Below are 19,490 nucleotides of genomic sequence, written 5' to 3'. Positions count from 1 at the left end.
AAAACTGCTCATTGGATTCTGATGTACGAGAATTAATTTCTCCTCATAAGGAGAAATTTGATTAAAATACAGGGTTGTTTGTAACTTTTTCCTAAGCTTGTCTGAGTGTTCACCAAAAACTTGATGCTAGGATGACATCTATGTCAGAGGAGAGACCTTTTACAAAGTTTTCTAAGGTTAATAGATCTAGGCCTCCACTTCTAATATCTTGTTGGTCTTTAACCAGCCAAAGATATAGTTATCTCTATAGGTACACTCCTTCTTTAGGGAAAGAATGGAAACGGGGGCTAACGGAAGGAAGCAGGGATGAGGTATGTTAGCACTCAATTTCAAAAGCCTAGTTGCGTAAACCTTTTTTAAAGTGTCCTGTCAACTTTTACCATTTTTTTCCTAATTCTTTGAAGCTTGAGGGTTTTTTTTGGTTGGTTGGTTGTTTTTAAGAGAGATCTCGCAGGTAAAGGATTGTTTAATATTGCAAATCAATATGTTGCTTTGCAAATGTTTTTTCCTTATTACTTTCAGTGGGCAGGGACACCTCCCACAAGACCAGGTTGCTCAAAGCCCTATCCAATGTGGCCTTAATTCCAGGGATGGGGCATCCACAATTTCTCTGGATAACCTGTGTCACTGCCTCACCACCCTCATAATGAAGAATTCCTAATATCTAATGTGAATCTACCCTCTTTTAGTTTAAAACCATTACTCCTTGTCCTATCACTACAATCCCTGATAAAGTCTTTTCCCATCTTCTTGTAGGCCCCTTTTAAGTACTTGAAGGCTGTTGTAAGTTCTCCCCAGACCTGTCAGACTGGAGAACATTCTAAACAACCCCAACTCCCTCAGCCTGATTTCACAGCAGAAGGGCTGCACAGGTCCATGTCCTTCCTATGTTGGGGCCCCGGAGCTGAACTCAGTACTCTAGGTAGGGTCTTACAAGAATCATAGAATTGTAGAGCAGAGAGGACAAATCAGCTTCCTCAACTGGCTGGTCATATTTTTCTTCATGTAGTGTAGCCATAGGGTTGGCTTTCTGGGCTGTAAGTACACAAAGCCAGCTTAACCAACACCACAAATCCTTCTCCTCAGAGCTGCTCTCAATTCATTCTCCACCTAGCCTGTATTTATGTGTGGGATTGCCCTGACTCAGGTGCAGGTTCTTGCACTTGGTCTTGGGCCACCTGTCAAAGCTAGGTCCATCTGGATGGCACCTCTTCCTTTCAGCATGGCGACCACACCACACAGCTTGGTGTCATCTGCAAATTTGCTGAGGGTGCACACAATCCTACTGTCTGTGTCACTGACAAAAATGTTAAATGGTACCAGTCCCAGTACTGATCCACGAAGAACACAATCATAAAATAGAATTGTAGAATGGCTTGGGTCAGAAAGGACCTTAAAGATCATCTACTTCCAACCCTCCTGACATGGGCAGGGACACCTCCCGCTAGACCAGGTTGCTCAAAGCCCCATCTAACCTGGCACTTCCAGGGATGGAGCATCCACAGCTTCTCTGGGCAACCTGTTCCAGTGCTTCACCACCCTCTTAGTGAAGAATTTCTCCTTAATATGTAAATCTCTCCTCTTTTAGTTTAAAATTATTCCTCCTTGTTCTATCATTATCTGCCTGAGTAAAAAGCTCACGTAACCTTTTTTATAAGCTCCATTTACCTATTAAAAGGCTGCAACGAGGTCTCCCTGGAGTCTTCTCTTCTCTAGGCTGAACATCCCCACCTCAATCCTTCCTTTGTAGGGGAGGTACTCCAAACTTCTGATCAACTTTGTAGCCCTCATCTGGACCCACTGTAACAGATATACAACTTTCTTGGGCTGTGGGCCCTAGACCTGGTTTAAGTACTCCAAGTGGGGCCTCAGAAGGACAGAGTAGAGGAGAACAATCACCCCCCCCTCCCCTCAAGCTGCTGGCCACTCCTCTTTAGATGCAGCCCAGGATGCAGTTGGCCTTCTGGGCTGCAAGTGCACATTGCTGGCTCATGCCAAGCATTTTGTCCGCCAGAACCCCGAAGTCTCTCTCTGCAAGGCTGCTCTTCACCCAGTCTGTACTCCTGTCTGGGATTGCCCCAACCCAGGTGCAGCACCTTGCACTTGGACTTGTTGAACCCCATTAGTTTCACATGGGCCCAATTCTCAAGCTTGTCAGGTCCATTTGGATGGCATCCCTTCCTCCTGTTGTATCAACTGTGGCTCAGCTTTGTGTCATCTGCAAACTTGCTGAGGGTGTACTTGATCCCACTGTCTGTGTCATTGATAAGGATACTAAACAGTACCAGTCCCAAGACAGACCCCTGAGGGACAGCATTCATCACCAGCCTCCACCTGGAAATAGAGCCGTTGACCACCACTCTGTGTGTGTGTCCATCGAGGCAATTCCTTATCCACTGAATGGTCTACCCTTCAAATCCATCTCTTTCCAATTTGGAGATCAGGATGTCATGTGTTGAAGGCCTTATGTAAGTCCAGGTAGATGACATTGGTTGGTCTTCCCTTGTCAGCTGAAGCAGTCACTCCCTCGTAAAAGGCACCAGACTGGTCAGGCACAATTTGCCCTTGGTGAAGCCAGGCTGTCTGTCTCAGATCACCTCCTTGTCTTGGATGTGCCTCGATGCTGCTTCCAGCAGGATCTGCACCATGATCTTGCCAGGCACAGAGGTGGGGCTTACTGGTCTGTAATTCCACAGGTCCTCTTTTTGAACCTTTATAAAAATGGGAGCAATGATTCTTTTTTTCCAATCACCAGGGACTTTGCCTGACTGCCAGGACTTTTCAAATAAGTTGGAGAGTGTCCTGACAACTATATCAGCCAATTCCCTCAGGATCCTGGGAGTCATGTCATTGGACCCCATGGACTTAAACCTGTTCAGTTTTATCAGGTAGCCTTGAATCTGCACTTTGCTTGTGGTGGGAGGGACTTTGCTCACATAGCCATTGTCTAGAGAGTCAGGATTCAAGAGATGTGGGAAGCCTGACTGGCAGTGAGGACTGAGGTACTCAACAGCTTCTTTGTCTCAGCCTTCTCCGTATTTGTTGTTACTAGGTCTCCCTTCTCATTTGTCAAGAAGTGGTACATTCTTCATGGCCTTTCTTTTCTGACCATCACACCTATAGAATCCCTTCTCGTTTTAATTTGTGTCCCTTGCCAAGCCCCGTTTGTGCCTTGGGTTTCCTGATCCCATCTCTGCACATCTGGACAGCATCTTCTCAAGCCACATGTACCTGCTTCTACTGCCTGTGCAATTCGTTTTTGCACCTCAGTTTGACTAGTAGGTAAACTTTTTAATTAAAATTTCAGCTTTTATTTCAAACACTTCTTGAACAAATACTGTTTTTCTGTTGACATAGGAAACAGATGCTAAATTGAGAACTTGCAAAGATGTATATACAGATGGTGTGCAGAACACGTCTGCCTCTCTCTCCGAGGCAATTGGCTCTGGGGCAGACACGTTCTGCAGCGGAGAGGGGGATTGAGGTGGGCAGGGCTTTTTTTTGGCATCGAGGCCACTTGAGGCAGCTGAGGGATCTGCCAGGACCCAGCAGCCCTCATGAGGGAGGCTGATGAAGTGTGAGCAGAGCCAGCAGCACGTGCTCCCCTGATGTACAAAGGCAGCCCCTAAGGAGCACGGTGACCAGGATGGGCAAAAAGGGCATGGCGGATCAGTCAGGGCGTGGCACAGCAGTTCGCTCAGGTGGGGCGGAGCGTCCCTCCCCGCTCAGAAGAACGGCTCATCTACCAGCTCTCTACCTATAGCTAAACTGCCATGGTCTGCACTAGGCAGAAAGCTCTTTCCAGAAGGTCTGTGGTGACCCAGATGGAGTGCCCGCTCAAAAATGTGGCAGTTCAGGTCTTTGGATGCAGGGAGTACCTGAGCCTGTTGCTGCCATCTGAGGGCGGCAGAGACACCGTGTGTGTGAGGTGCGAGCAGGTGGATGGCCTGGTGAGCCTGGTGGCAGAGCTCAAGGAGGAGGTCGAGAGATTGAGAGATATCAGGGAGTGTGAGCGGGAGATAGACTTGTGGAGCGACTCCCTGCAGGGCCGGAAGGAAAGGCACCAGGGTGAGACACCCCAAATGGTGGTGGACTCTTTGCCCTGTCCCTGTTGAGCAGAGGGAGGGGACCTAGGAGAAGAGGAATGGAAACAGGTCCCTGCTCGACATCACAGGCAACCCCCTTCCTACCAGCCTCTCCTTCCCAGGTACCCATACACAACAGGTTTGATGCCCTGGAGCTTGAGACCGGTGGGTGAGGATGTGGTCAAAAGTCCACCCAGGAGGATGCCTGGGGCGAGGAAGTCAATTCCATGGCTCAAGACTGTTTCCACTAAGAAAGAAGGAAGGGTGATCATTTCAGGCAACTCCCTTCTCAGGGGAACAGAGGGACCTATTTGTCAGCCTGACCCTACCCGTAGGGAAGTCTGCTGCCGCCCTGGGGCCAGGCTTAGGGACATTGCCAGAAAGCTTCCCAACCTGGTTCACCCCTCTGACAATTATCCTCTTTTAATAGTCCAGGCTGGCAGTGATGACATTGAAGAGAGAAGCCTGAAGACTATCAAACGGGACTTTAGGGGACTGGGACCGTTAGTGGATGGAGGGGGAGTACAGGTGGTGTTTTCGTTTATCCCTACGGTGGCAGGGAGGGGTACAGAGAGGATATGGAAAGCCCACCTGTTAAACACATGGCTCAGAGGCTGGCGCTGACACAGAAATGTGTTTTTTATTTTGACCACAGGGCATTTTACTCAGCACCCAGCCTGACAACTGCAGATGGGTTCCACCTGTCTCTAAGGGGAAAACAGACACTACAGGCACAACAACCCCAAGCAGAGCTACAGGCTGGGAGATGAGTGGTTGGAAAGCTGCCTGGCAGAGAAGGACCTGGGAGTATTGGTTGATAGTCAGCTGAATATGAGCCAGCAGTGTGCTCAGGTGGCCAAGAAGGCCAACAGCATCCTGGCTTGTATAAGAAGCAGTGTGGCCAGCAGGGCTAGGGAATTGATTGTCCCCCTGTACTCAGCTCTGATGAGGCCGCACCTTGAGTACTGTGTTCAGTTTTGGAGCCCTCACTATGAGAAAGACAACGAGGTGCTTGAGCGTGTCCAGAGAAGGGCGACAAAGCTGGTGAGGGGTCTGGAGAACAAGTCCTACAAGGAGCGGCTGAGGGAGCTGGGTTTGTTCAGCCTAGAGAAAAGGAGGCTCAGGGGCGACCTTATTGCTCTTTACAGGTACCTTAGAGGAGGCTGTAGCGAGATGGGGATTAGTCTGTTCTCCCACGTGCCTGGTGACAGGATGAGGGGGAATGGGCTAGAGTTGCACCAGGGGAGGTTTAGGTTGGATGTTAGGAAGAACTTCTTTACTGAGAGGGTTGTGAGGTGTTGGAATGAGCTGCCCATGGTGGAGTCACCGTCCCTGGAGGTCTTTAAAAGACATTTAGATGTAGAGCTTAGGGATATGGTTTAGTGGAGGACTGTTAGTGTTAGGTCAGGGGTTGGACTAGGTGATCTTGGACGTCTCTTCCAACCTAAATGATTCTGTGATTCTAACATCACACAGAGAAAGGAGGAAGGCCACAATGTCACATTAAGTCTATACTTAGAAGATGTATATTTCTAATGAACAAATCCATTCTGAAAAGTTTTATTTATAGGGCTTGCTTAAAGCATTAAAAGCTTACTTTATATATCTCACTCTAGTCAGCTATACAAAAGTCACAACATATATGTACATTAAGAAAGCCACATATACAACATACAGAGGAGCAACACCATCATCCCAATCTCAAGTATTCCGTATGAAAATCTTTATTTTTCCTGTGACAATTTTCAAATCATACACCTTGCCAGTGTGTTAATTAAAAAAAAAAAAAAAAAAAAGCTTTATCCCAGGTTCACAGACCCTGAATCCTTGGAGGTGTGTCTGGTTGCTGCTGGATTGAACTACATCTTTGCGGCAAAGGGTCCTTCATCTGTGTTGCTCTTTGCTGCCAGTTGGTGCTCCATGACAGTGGAAATCTGAAATGCTTCTTGCAGAAATTCCGGTTGTAAGCAGCTTGAGGAAATCTCAGTATGCTTACTCAAAATTCTTTGTCTCCCCATTCAGTTAGCTTGCTTTTAAAAGCATTGTTTCTTTTGGTGAATGGCCTTCAGAACAAAGGAGTGAAACATTTCCCTTAGTCGCAACATTATAAACTCCATTAACAGATTGACTTAATCTCCTATACTGAATTAGTTCCTAGAACGTCTAAGTTTTTTTTTCACTCTTTCTCAGAAGCAAATAGTTTCTGTAGCAGTTGTACAGTTAAAACCTGTTACCACATTTTAGTCTAGCATTTTTGTAGCATCTCAATACAAATTACATTGCAGCTTGTCTGCAATGAACATCTGGCTATGGACAACCACCAAGAGGGGAAGCACCCACACCAATGTGTTAGAAGAACAATGACATCACCCCATTATATGGAGAAGCACTTCTTGATATGCTGGTTCCCAGGTTAGATGTCTGAATCTAAATGAGATTTCTCTCAAAGTAAGGTTAACTCCAGTTATTCAAATACAGTAAATGCAAGAAGGCAGTGTACTGAAGACATCAGTCCTGTACTTCACAGTTTTCGGTCTCTTTTCTAAAAACCTCTTAATGGAGATATGGCCCAGTATCAAGGCTAAGTGAGCAAATGTTGTCTAATCTAAAGTTGTTATGGGTAGTAACACAACCCCTGCTTATTGTACAACAGTACTCCTTGGATTTAAGCCAACCATATACACTTCATCCTACTAATTTACCTGTCCTGCTTATCTCAGGGATCTTCACCCTTTTGTACTCGCCAATTAACAACCAGTTATTTTCCTGAGTGAGACTATAAAAAGTTAAACTCTTCTACCAAAAGTACAAAGACAAATAAAATATAGTAGAACAATACAAACCCAGCTATGCAGCATTACAAGTGCAGAAATTTATCATGTTGTTGCTCTTGGTTATCTTTGGCCCTCAGTAAAAACCATAACAAATAATTTAGTTATCCAAAAATTTTTGAAGTACAGTAATCAAATTTTACACATCAAAAATGTAGCCCTCATCCTTTTTGTTGCTAGGAGACATGTGAGCAAAATCTATTGTTTGGACTTCTATATTTGTGCTTTCCTTGATCTCTGCTGGCATGGGACAAAACTTTTTCCAGTTGGGGTATAACACTTCTGTTCAGGTGCTCCTGTGTTTGTGCAAGTGCTGCTTTTCCATAAATTGTCCTGCTCCACATTTTCTACTTTTATTGAGATCTGACTGTGTTGCCTCTTAGAGTACGCCTTTTTATGAAGTGCATAAAATTTGGAAAAGCCCTTCCTTACAGAGACCTCAATTTTTCAATTCTATGTAGAATTAATTACTTATGAATATTATTATACTAAAGTATGTCTCCACCTGATAACAGTCCTTTGGGCACTCCCCTTTTTTCTGCCAAGGTGTCATTACTGAAGTGCATGGTTGTTGCCTGACATGAAACTTTGTAAACAACTGGTAACAAGCAAAACAAGTTGAGTTGTTTCTGGTCCTCAAATCACCTCAAAATTTTGTCGATCTTCTGAATGCTGGCAGTGATCACATCTTTTTCAAGCAATACCAATTGTAGAAAAACTTTGAAATGCCATCCTTTACTGTTTCGTTTGCCAAGCTCATTCCATAGTGCTGATTTTCTGTCTCATAGCTGTCAGATGTGGTAAACCCTCATGTCCACTATCAAAAATCCAAGCTCTTCCATCAGTGAGTACTTGCAGACCTGCTGCTGTATCTTCTCAGGTGAAGCATATAAATCATAATTTTTCTGCCCTATTTTTACATCCATTATGCAAGGCTTGTAAAACTTATACATCATAACTTCTGGTTTTAGATACGTATCATTTGGTGCAGTAGGTGGTGACCAGATATGGAATTACTTTGGAAGATATTTTTGCAGCTCCAGAAGAAAGCTGTTGTAACAGTCAGCATCATAAACCTTGTTGTAGATATCCTTCTCCCTGGGACCTCAAGATGATCGCTGCAGCCGCTCAAGACAGTCCTATCCAGATGCTGCAGAATACCACCTTTATCCTTGCTGTACAGGTGCCTGGCCACCTGGTACAACAGCACCATACATCTATTAAATCCCTGTTGCCAACCCCTTGCTGCCACCACCATCATCACTGGTCCCAACCTGGACGTAGAACTATTGACTGCAACTCTTTTGAGTGCAACCATCCAGCCAATTCCATAATCAATGAGTGGTCTGTCTGTCAAATGCATGTCTCTCCAGTTCGGATACAAGAATATCATGGCAGACTGCGTCAAATGTTTTGCATGAGTCCAGCTAGTTGGTATCAGTTGCTCTTCCCTTATCCACCGGTGCTGTAACCCTGTCATAGAAGGCCACCAAATTTGTAAGGCGTGATCTGCCCTTAGTGAAGCCATGTTGGCTGTCATCAGTCACCTCCTTGTTTTCCTCGTGCCTTAGCATAGTTTCCAGGAGGATCTGCCCCCATAGTCTTGGCAGGCACAGAAGTGAGACTGACTGTCCTGTAGTTCCTCAGATCTTTCTTTTATCTGTTTTTTGAAATGGGGGCTGTTTCCTGTCTTCCGGTCACCAGGAACTTCACCAGAGTGCCACAACTTCTCGAATATGATGGCAGTGGCTTAGCAGCTTCATCCACCAGTTCCCTCAGGACCCTTGGATGCATCACATTAAGTCCCATGGACTTGTGCACCTTCAGGTTCCTTAGATGGTCTTGAGCCTGATCTTCTGCAACAGTGGGTGGTTCTTCATTCTCCCAGTGCCTGTCTTTGCCTTCTGGGACTTGGGCTATATGGCTAGAGCTCTTGCTGGTGAAGACGGAGGCAAAAAAGCTGTTGAATGCCTCAGCCTTCTCCATACTCAGGGTAACCAGTTCTTCTATTTCCTTCTGGAGATGGCCCACATTTTCCCTAATCTTCCTTTTATCACTGATAAGCTTTAAATATACTTTATACTGATATATTTTTGAAACTCTCCAACAGTTGGACCCCACCAGTCTCCAGTAGATCAGGTGTTTTCAAGGGTCCCAAGGGTCACATGACCAAAATTTGGCCTTTTAGACCACAACATCAGTCCTGCAACTGTGGTAAGTTTTTTACATTTGACAGGTAGGGTTGAAGAGAAAGCCACCTTTGTTCCAGAGACTCTTACAGGTGCTCCAAGGATTCTGTAGTCCTTCGTGAAACACTCTGGATGCTCTTGACAGTGTCACTGATGCCTACATTGAATGACAGCAGAGGATAGTAGTCTGCAGGCTACACAAGGGTTGGCAATCTCTCAACAACATCTCTAATGTGACCCCCTGGTAGGCAACAAATGTCTTAAGCGTGTGTCAGGTCATTAAATGGGTGCCTCTGTACCTCTCAGAAGATTCCTCGGAAGATATTACCTGTTGCCTTTTCTTGGTTGTGCTGGTGGTTATACAGCTCTGACTGTTGTGATCAACCACTGCACTGTGGGCTGAGCCAGCACCAGAGCTATCATCATGACAACCGAGTATCAATAGGGATCAGTGAAGAAAATAGTAAAATGCAGTAAGACTTCCATTGCTGCTATTTGATATATGTTGAATTGTTTGTGTAATAAAGGAAAAAAGTATGAGCATCTGCATTTGCCAGTTTTAGCTTTTTTTTTTTGTTTTTAAATACAGGTTTGGTATGGATACTTCAATGGAGGTTCATGCAGTTTTCCCAAATATGTATCTAGGTTGATTGAATTACTCTTTTTTTTTTTGTTCTCTATTGCCATCACTAATCTGAAAGGTTGGAACCTTTTTGGTTAAATTCACAGCTGGAGGTTCTTACTACATGATTTCAAGATCTTTAGGACCAGAGTTTGGTGGAGCAGTGGGACTTTGTTTCTACTTGGGTACGACCTTTGCAGGAGCGATGTACATTCTTGGTACCATTGAAATTTTATTGGTAAGTACTATTAAGTCTTGTAAGGCTGTATTCAGGCTACTGTGGGAGATTACTGTATTTAGACATTATTCAGTAATCATAAATAAGTTATAATAAGGCCTAAACTGTATTCTAGTTTGTTTTTGAATGCTTTGATACTATATATCTGGTATGTCAGTATTCTTACTATACTTGTGATTATTTGAAGAAGTTCAACAAACTTTGATCAGCAATGCATAAACATGTTAAAGACTGATGATAGTTATTTCCCATTTAATTAGGAACAAAACAGTTCAGTAACTGACCTTTTAGTAAAGGTACCAGATACAATATTTGTTGCCACCTTTTCTTAACGCATTCTAAATAAAAATGGTCGCACAAACTGTGTCTGTGCTGTACACATATATAGCTGCAAGAAAACTGTGCTAATTGTGGTAAGACTTAGAAAAAAAATCCAAAGTAAAGGTATTAGAAGAGAAAGAAAAGCCATCAGGCTAGGCTACAGTATGGGTTCTGTATGGAATCCATACCCATTGTATTGAAACATGTTTGTTATGCTGCTCCTCCTCCTCCATTCCTTTTTGTGTTTTCTTGTCTGGCAGAGACAAAAATTTATGAGAGGCAGAAGTTCTTAGCAGAAAAGCTGGATCAAAAGCAGTGCCTCTTTCTCAGCATATACACTCTGTTTTATCCTCTTCTGTCACCCTTACTCTCATTGCTTTTTCCCTTACATAGATCACTGATTATTCAACTTTACAGTTTGCTGATAATGTCACTTTGAGTGCATGCAGCTCTTCAAAGTAATCTACATAATAGATAGGGTTAGAAAAGAGGAGGGGCATATAGTTAAAAACTCATTGTATATTAAAATAGAGTCTGCTACAATGTCTCTGTACCAGTAAAAATCTTGAAAATAATTTTTTGCAATTTCATTATACCAGATCAAGTGAGATATTTGTTTCTGCTCATTGATAAACACTTTTGTCATCTGATAGAACTTGTTTGTGAAGTAATAAAATATGTATGATAATTTGCCATATTTCCTACAGACTTACATTTCTCCAAGTGCTGCTATATTTAAAGCAGAAGATGGTGGTGAAGAAACAGAGGCTATGCTGAATAACATGAGAGTTTATGGAACATGTATTATCATTCTGATGGCTGTAGTAGTTTTTGTGGGAGTCAAGTATGTTAACAAGCTTGCACTGGTCTTCCTTGCCTGTGTGATTTTATCCATCATTGCCATATATGCTGGAGTTATTAAGACTGCTTTTGACCCACCTGACTTTCCGTAAGTGACGTTATTAAGTAGTATAGGTTATTATTTAAAACATATGTATATGTCAATTGACCTCAGTGGTAGGTTTCTTATGTTTATGTTCATAATCTTATTATTATTATTATTATTATGTTTATTAGGCACTTATATGTTTGCTTGTCTGAACTGTATATTTGAATCTTTGTTCACCAGACTTGATGCTCTGGAAAAGGTTCTTTGGTACTTAATATTACTGGCCATTATTCCATTCACACTTAAACATGAAGGTGGTCTTGCTGACAGTAAATATAGCTGTTTTATCTAATCAATGAAAAACTTAAATCTACAGGATAAAGTAAAACCTTCAAAGAAATGTAACTATGAACCATAGGTAACATACTTTCAAACTTTGTCATGATGATGAAATTTTCAAAGCTTCCATTTTACCCTATTCAAAATAGAAGGTTTACAGTGTTAAATTCATTTGCTTTATATGAAGACTTTTCTACCTTTTTGTTACTAAAATCTAGCTTTGTTGTCACACATGGCATATCGCTCCTCAACATCTTTTTGTACGTCGCCAGCTTGCTAAGAATTTTTTCTGGTGTCCAGTTATCAGTATGCAAGTTACATTTTTGTGCATCTGTTCCTGCATGGAGGGTAAACAATAGTACCACTTAAGAAATTAGTGGAAGAGCCTGGGAACTACTGTAGTGACTTGCCATCTATTATGTAGAACTGATCCTGTGCTATGTGATTGTTCTGGATTCTGTAGTACTCTGAGGTGTTGATGGTTGCTTCATAAACTGAACGTTAAAGCAGTATTTTTGTACTGTAAAATTATACTAACTTTTCTACTGAAAAATAAAGGTATGTTCAAAATTGACACTTTTCTGAAGTGAACATGGATTTCTAAGAAACTGGAACTTCCAGTAGGAAGGTATTTAAATCTTTTATTCCTCCGTATAGGTAAAAGAGGGATCATATAGATACGTAGCATTGAAAAGAGCTGGAAACAGGTCTTTGTAACAGGTAAAACCTGTTCCTGTTTTTCTCGGAACTGCTACTGTGATATATTACTGTTAAAAAAAAAAAAAAAAAGTTTATATCTTCCTATAAATGCAATTGTTCACATTTTGGTGAGTCTGCCTTAAAATAAGAAATTCAAGCATGGTTTCATATTATGTTAAAGCTGATCTCATGGTGAGCAGGTCACCAAACTCACCATCATGCAGCAAGTTAGCGTTGGTCTGGAAAAAAAAAATAAGTCTAGCTTCTCTTGTTAACATTGGGACAGCTAGCTTACCAGATTCCTCTTTCACTTAGCTATCCATCACCTCACTTCATCTCTGTTAGGTTTAGCCATTGTGCAGATGCTGAAATAGTATATGTCATTAATTTACATCATGATCTTCCAGCTAAATTAAACTGGAGGAAGTTTCCATAGGATAAATAGTTCATCAAACACCATAGCAAGCAAAAAGAGGAAAATGGCAAGATCATCCTTTTTAGCAGCAGGTTCTCTATGAAATCTGCTTGACTTCCAAGTGATGCCATACCTTGAAGCTGTACTAGTGTCCTGTAAGCTTCCCTTGTTCTTGTACCCTTCACAAGGCATCTACTCTTGACTGCTATCAGAAACAAGATGTTACACTAAGTAAATATTTTCTGTCAATATGCTTTTTGCTTGTTCTAATGGCAAATGTAATGTTTTTACTGTTTGTTACCAGCTTCCCGAGCTCCTTCAAAAATACTCAATGTGTACTACCTGTGTAATTTTGCTTATCTGACTGACGTGAATGCTTCACTTGATGCTCCTTTTTCCATCTTTACAGATGTTATAGAATCATAGAATGGTTTGGTTTGGAAGGGACCCTAAAAATCATCTAGTTCCAAGCCCTCTGCCACAAGCAGGGACACCTTCCACTAGACCAGGTTGCTCCAAGCCCCATCCAACCTGGCCTTCAACATTTCCAGGGATGGGGCATCCACAACTTTTCTGGATAACCTGTTGTACTCCCTGAGTAAATAATTTATTCCTAATATCTAATCTAAATCTACACTGTTTTAGTTTAAAACCATTATTTTTTTTTCCTATTAATCCTTGGTACAATTTCCTGCTTTCTTCTAGGCCCCTTTTAGGTACTGGAAGACCTCCCCAGAGCATTCTGACAACCCCAACTCCATCAGCCTGTCCTCATAGAAGAGGTGTTCTAGCCCTTTGATCATGCTTGTTGCCCTCCTCTCAACTTGATCTAATACATCCATGTCCTTATACTGGGGGCCCCAGAGCTGAATGCAGTACTCAAGTAGGGTCTCACAAGAGCAGAGAAGAGGAGAATCACTTCCCTCAATCTGCTGGCCATGCGTATTTTGATGCAGCCCAGGCTTTTTGATGCAGGTGAGATTTCTGACCTGCAAGTGCACATTGTCTTCTCATCAGCCAACACCCCCAGGTCCTTCTCCCTCAGAGCTGTTCTCAATCCATTCTCTACCCAGCTTGCATTTGTGCTGGGGATTACCCTGACCCAGATGCAGGCACTTACACTCAGCCTTGATGAACTTCTGATGTTCCCATGGGCCCATCTGTCAAACTTGTCCCTCTGGATGGCGTTGCTTCCCTCCAGCATGGTGACCGCACCACACAACTTGGTGATCTGCTGATGGTGCACTCAATCGCACTGTCCATGTCAGGGACAAAGTTGTTGAAAAGAGCCAGTCCCAATACCGACCCCTGAGAAACACCACTGGTTACTATCTCCACTTGGACATTGAGCTATTCACTGACTAGTTGAGTGCAACCATCCAGCCAATACCTTAATCAATGAGTGGTCTGTCTGTCAAATGCATGTCTCTCCAGTTCGGATACAAGAATATCATGGCAGACAGCGTCAAATGTTTTGCATGAGTCCAGCTAGTTGGTATCAGTTGCTCTTCCCTTATCCACCGGTGCTGTAACCCTGTCATAGAAGGCCACCAAATTTGTAAGGCGTGATCTGCCCTTAGTGAAGCCATGTTGGCTGTCATCAGTCACCTCCTTGTTTTCCTCGTGCCTTAGCATAGTTTCCAGGAGGATCTGCCCCCATAGTCTTGGCAGGCACAGAAGTGAGACTGACTGTCCTGTAGTTCCTCAGATCTTTCTTTTATCTGTTTTTTGAAATGGGGGCTGTTTCCTGTCTTCCGGTCACCAGGAACTTCACCAGAGTGCCACAACTTCTCGAATATGATGGCAGTGGCTTAGCAGCTTCATCCACCAGTTCCCTCAGGACCCTTGGATGCATCACATTAAGTCCCATGGACTTGTGCACCTTCAGGTTCCTTAGATGGTCTTGAGCCTGATCTTCTGCAACAGTGGGTGGTTCTTCATTCTCCCAGTGCCTGTCTTTGCCTTCTGGGACTTGGGCTATATGGCTAGAGCTCTTGCTGGTGAAGACGGAGGCAAAAAAGCTGTTGAATGCCTCAGCCTTCTCCATACTCAGGGTAACCAGTTCTTCTATTTCCTTCTGGAGATGGCCCACATTTTCCCTAATCTTCCTTTTATCACTGGTATACCGTTCTTGTTGCCCTTGATGTCCCTGGGCAAATTTAATTCTAATAGGGCTTCAGCTTTCCTAACCTGATCCCTGGCTGTTCTGACAATTTCTCTGTATTTTTATGTATCACTTTATTAAACAAGCCTGGAGGAGATATTTCCAGAACATTTTTTCGTGTAGCTTAACAAAGACTTATCAACAGGTTGTTCCTAGATGTTTGATGTTCTTTGTTAGGAATTTGCTTCTTGCAAACCATTCTGAGTTTTCTGAATTCTTTAATTGCTTTCTGTGAAGAACATGTATGATACTTGCATTTGAAGTAGGAGTTCAGAGTCCTTAGATCTTGCTGATTGATCATCCTGTCTCATTTACTAACTTTTAACATAAAATATTTATTTGCTGGAAAATGCATGTCACTTGCTTAATCTTTCTTATAGTTTTTCTTTGTCAGGCTTGTCATTTTCTTAAAATCCAATTGCTAAATTTCTCTTGTTTCTTATAGAGATCATGATTTGTTCACTCCTGCTGTTTAGTGGCAAAACTGCTTAAATTGATTCTGTTCTCCAAAGAAAAAATCAGAAAGTAAAATAGCTGCCTTAAAGTTGAAATGTTTGCTTCGTGTTTTAAAGATTATTGATGATGGGTTTACATGCAGAGACTATATACTGCTTTAGTAGAAGTTGTGTAGCCCATTAGACGGGTATTGTAAATAATGGGTTTCTGAGGCAATTTTATGGACAAATGTATTTTATTGCACAACACTATGCTGAAGGATCACTGTGGGTTTTTTTGTTTGTTTGTTTTTGGTAGCATCTGTCTTCTTGGAAACCGTACATTGTCAAAACGCAGCTTTGATGTCTGTGCCAAATTTACTGAAAGCAATAATGAAACAAAGACAACAACCTTGTGGCGCCTCTTCTGCAATAGCTCTTTACATAATGCTACGTGTGATGACTACTTTAGTCTCAATAATGTTACAGAAATTCAAGGGATTCCGGGAATAATGAGTGGAGTTTTAATTGGTAAGTCAGAAAGCACTGAATTTTTAGTGAATACTGATTTCACCTGTAGCTTTTTAGTAATGTAGGGGTCTTACCTGTCAATAGTCTTTTGCTCTAATCTGTTTCCATGAAAGACTGCTTCCTGGAGTGTTGCTTCCTTTAATGTTTCCATTTGGTGTTGGAACCTTAGTATCAAATGCTTTGATTTGGGATCACTGACGTTTTATAGTTCAAAAACTGTTGTTCTATCCAAAAAAGTAGTAAAGTGTTTATTACATTAAAAAAAAAAAATAATGAAATGTTTAACTCTTTTTTTAACACCAGATATAGTTATTTCAAACTCTTCTGAGGAAGAACTTTTTCCAATTTACAAGTGCTAAATTGAGAATTGAAGTCTGCTGTTTGTCTAACATTGTATGGCAAGTCAGTTCTGTGTTTTTTAAAAAAAAAAAAAGTCTTTTTAGCTTTCAATATAACACTTGGAAAAGAGACATTTGTATGTAAATGTATTTGTATATAAAATCATTCAACTTCTTCAGAATCAAAAATGTAAATCTTTTTTTGACTGTTACAAGAAATGTTACTTGAGATTTATTATTCTGCGCATTTTATAATTTACCACATACATTTTTTTCCCCTGAATATTTAAAGAAGTATTTCTTGTGATGCTGCTTTACCTTCCCCCTGCATGCTCAGGATACAGTCCTGTGTTCTAACTTCTGCTACAATTTGGACTTCAAACTACTGTTTCTCTTTTGTAGCAATCTGTTTCTCTTTCCTTCTTTCTTTCTTTCCTTCTTCCCTTCCATCCTTCTTTTCTTCCTTCTTTCTTTCCTTCCTTCTGTTCATCCATTTGTAGTTTACTTTTTTTTTTTTGAACCAGCACTGCCATATAAAAGTGTATTTCATATTTCCAGTGTCATATAATGCCGAGTCTTCTAACAACCATTCAGAGTCTGCTGAAAGATCAATGTTAGAGAAACACTTAACAATGTTCATTGCTAACCTGTTGATGAAACTCACCTATTTCTGCTCTGTCATTGAGTGTGGTATGGTTTTTATGTAGTTCTTCGCAGTTGGCTTTTGCTTCCACCACCTTGAATAACTGAGTGTTACTGGTAAGCTTTCTCATCTTGCAACTAACTCATTTTTCTAGTCCAGTACATTGCAAAGCACGGGTTACATTGTGGTATGATTTCTTGTGGAAATTCACTGGTGACTTTCCTGCATAATATATAATTTTCTTTCTAAAAAGCTGTTACTTCCCCTGTTCCTAAAACTCGAGAAAAAAAAAAAAAAGGCAGTGTGAATGAATAATTACCCAAATTCAAAGACAATAATACCCATGTGTCTATGGCTGTAGCTGGGAATACTCAGATATCGTAGATGGATGTCTCAGGAAGTGTGTGCTAAGTCCTCCCACAATTTACAGGACATCTGTATACAGTAAGTTTACATCTTTCAGAAAGTAACCCTTTTTCTTCACCCAGAATTTCAAATCCACTTGGTTTATCACTTTGGGGACAGTGAGTATAGGAACTTAATGTAACAAAGCTCAGTGAGACATCTCACGAAAGGAGAAAATGATTTATACATTAAAAATCTCTAAGCTTTTTTTTCCTGTTTGTGCTCTCATGTCCACATCCACAAATACAAATCTGTTTGTTGGACTGGTCAGGCTAGTGTCATGTCTGTGTCACACTGAACAAAGGAAACTTGCTGTTGAGTCATCTAAGTGTTTAGTGCTTTTGATTGGCAATGACAAAGTGATTTCTGGACTTCCTTTATATACTTCAGAGGGAGTAGATATTAATTTGGAGATCTTGTCTCATTTTATGTCACTGTTCGAGTACTTGATGAAATTCCTGAATTTTACAATTCTCTTGTTTTCCTTAACTTTTGCTTTTGTGGCTTCAGTCTTCATCTTTACATCAATTTGTTCTTCTTCATTTGAATGAAAGAACACATAGCTGTACTGTAGCAATTCATATTTACCTTTCTTTTTAACCTTTATTCTACTCTTTCATTGTTCTCTCATGCATGCTTCTGTTTATGATTCTAATATAGTTCTAATAGTTTTCTAACGGTTCTAATGGTTTTCTCCAGAAACCTACGAGGTTTCTCGAGAAACCTATGAGGTTTCTGGAGAGCGTGGAAGATAGCTTCCTGACGCAGCTGGTTAGTGAGCCTACCAGGGGTGGCGCCCCGCTAGACCTTCTCTTCACAAACAGAGAAGGACTGGTGGAGGATGTGGTTGTTGGGACCTGTCTTGGGCAGAGTGACCACGAAATGGTGGAGTTCTCTATTCTTGGCGAGGCCAGGAAGGGGACCAGTAAAACCGCTGTATTGGACTTCTGGAGGGCTGACTTTGAGCTGCTGAGGACACTGGTTAGTAGAGTCCCTTGGGAGGCAGTTCTGAAGGGCAGAGGAGTCCAGGAAGGCTGGGCGCTCTTCAAGAGGGAAATCTTAATGGCACAGGAGCAGTCTGTCCCCACATGCCCAAAGACGAGCTGGTGGGGAAGAAGACCGGCCTGGCTGAACAGAGAATTGTGGCTTGAGCTTAGGAGAAAAAAGAGGGTTTATAATCTTTGGAAAAGTGGGCAGGCCACTAGGGAGGACTGTAAGGATGTTGTGAGGCAGTGCAAGGACAAAATTAGAAAGGCCAAAGCTCATCTGGAGCTCAATCTGGCTACTGCCATTAAAGAGAACAAAAAACGTTTTTATAAATACATCAACACAAAAAGGAGGACTAAGGAGAATCTCCAGCCTTTACTGGATGCAGGGGGAAACTTAGTTACAAGAGATGAAGAAAAGTTGGAGGTGCTCAATGCCTTCTTTGCCTCAGTCTTTAGCGGCAATACCGGTTGTTCTCTGGATACCCAGTACCCTGAGCTGGTGGAAGGGGATGGGGAGCAGGATGTGGCCCTCACTATCCATGAAGAACTGGTTGGTGACCTGATACGGCACTTGGATGTGCACAAGTCGATGGGGCCGGATGGGATCCACCCAAGGGTACTGAGAGAACTGGCAGAGGAGCTGGCCAAGCCGCTTACCATCATTTATCAACAGTCCAAGCTATCGGGGGAGGTCCCAGTTGACTGGCGGCTAGCAAACATGATGCCCATCTACAAGAAGGGCCAGAGGGCAGACCTGGGGAACTACAGGCCTGTCAGTTTGACCTCAGTGCCAGGGAAGCTCATGGAGCAGATTATCTTGAGAGTCATCACACAGCACTTGCAGGGCAACCAGGCGATCAGGTCCAGTCAGCATGGGTCTATGAAAGGCAGGTCCTGCTTGACAAACCTGATCTCCGTCTATGACAAAGTGACACGCTTGGTGGATGAGAAAGGCTGTGGATGTGGTCTACCTTGGTCTACCAGCAAGGCTTTTGACACCGTTTCCCACAGCATTCTCCTCAAGAAACTGGATGCTCGTGGCTTGGACTGGTGCACGCTTCATTGGGTTAGAAACTGGCTGGATAGCCGGGCCCAAAGAGTCGTGGTGAATGGAGTCAAATCCAGTTGGAGGCCAGTCACTAGTGGCATTCCCCAGGGCTCGGTGCTGGGGCCGGTCCTCTTTAATATCTTCATCAATAATCTGGATGAGGGCATTGAGTGCACCCTCAGTAAGTTCGCAGATGACACCAAGTTAGGTGCGTGTGTTGATCTGCTCGAGGGTAGGAAGGCTCTGCAGGAGGACCTGGATAGGTGGGACCGATGGACTGAAGTTCAACAAGGCCAAGTGCCGGGTCCTC

The 19,490-nt window shown here is 42.5% G+C and overlaps 1 protein-coding gene and 1 pseudogene across 4 annotated transcripts in view; one reads left to right on the top strand and one right to left on the bottom strand.

Moving 5' to 3' along the window:
* LOC137850478 (solute carrier family 12 member 7-like) overlaps positions 1-19,490 on the top strand; it is an 84,580-nt gene that overhangs the window by 29,999 nt on the left and 35,091 nt on the right. For 3 of the 4 annotated variants that reach the window (XM_068670478.1, XM_068670479.1, XM_068670480.1), the window contains 5 exons: positions 2,756-2,888; positions 9,027-9,130; positions 9,835-9,965; positions 10,994-11,235; positions 15,546-15,757. In XM_068670478.1, coding sequence (XP_068526579.1) covers positions 2,756-2,888; positions 9,027-9,130; positions 9,835-9,965; positions 10,994-11,235; positions 15,546-15,757 — 822 coding nt within the window. The remainder of the gene's footprint in view (positions 1-2,755; positions 2,889-9,026; positions 9,131-9,834; positions 9,966-10,993; positions 11,236-15,545; positions 15,758-19,490) is intronic. The other variant, XM_068670481.1, reaches the window with a different exon arrangement.
* On the bottom strand, positions 7,405-8,444 carry LOC137851906 (inositol polyphosphate multikinase pseudogene; annotated as a pseudogene).

This window comes from Anas acuta, chromosome 2, assembly GCF_963932015.1.
Source record: "Anas acuta chromosome 2, bAnaAcu1.1, whole genome shotgun sequence".
NCBI classification, from domain to species: domain Eukaryota; kingdom Metazoa; phylum Chordata; class Aves; order Anseriformes; family Anatidae; genus Anas; species Anas acuta.
The sequence above is the reverse complement of the archived record's forward strand: the minus strand, read 5'-3'. Positions and strand labels throughout refer to the sequence as shown.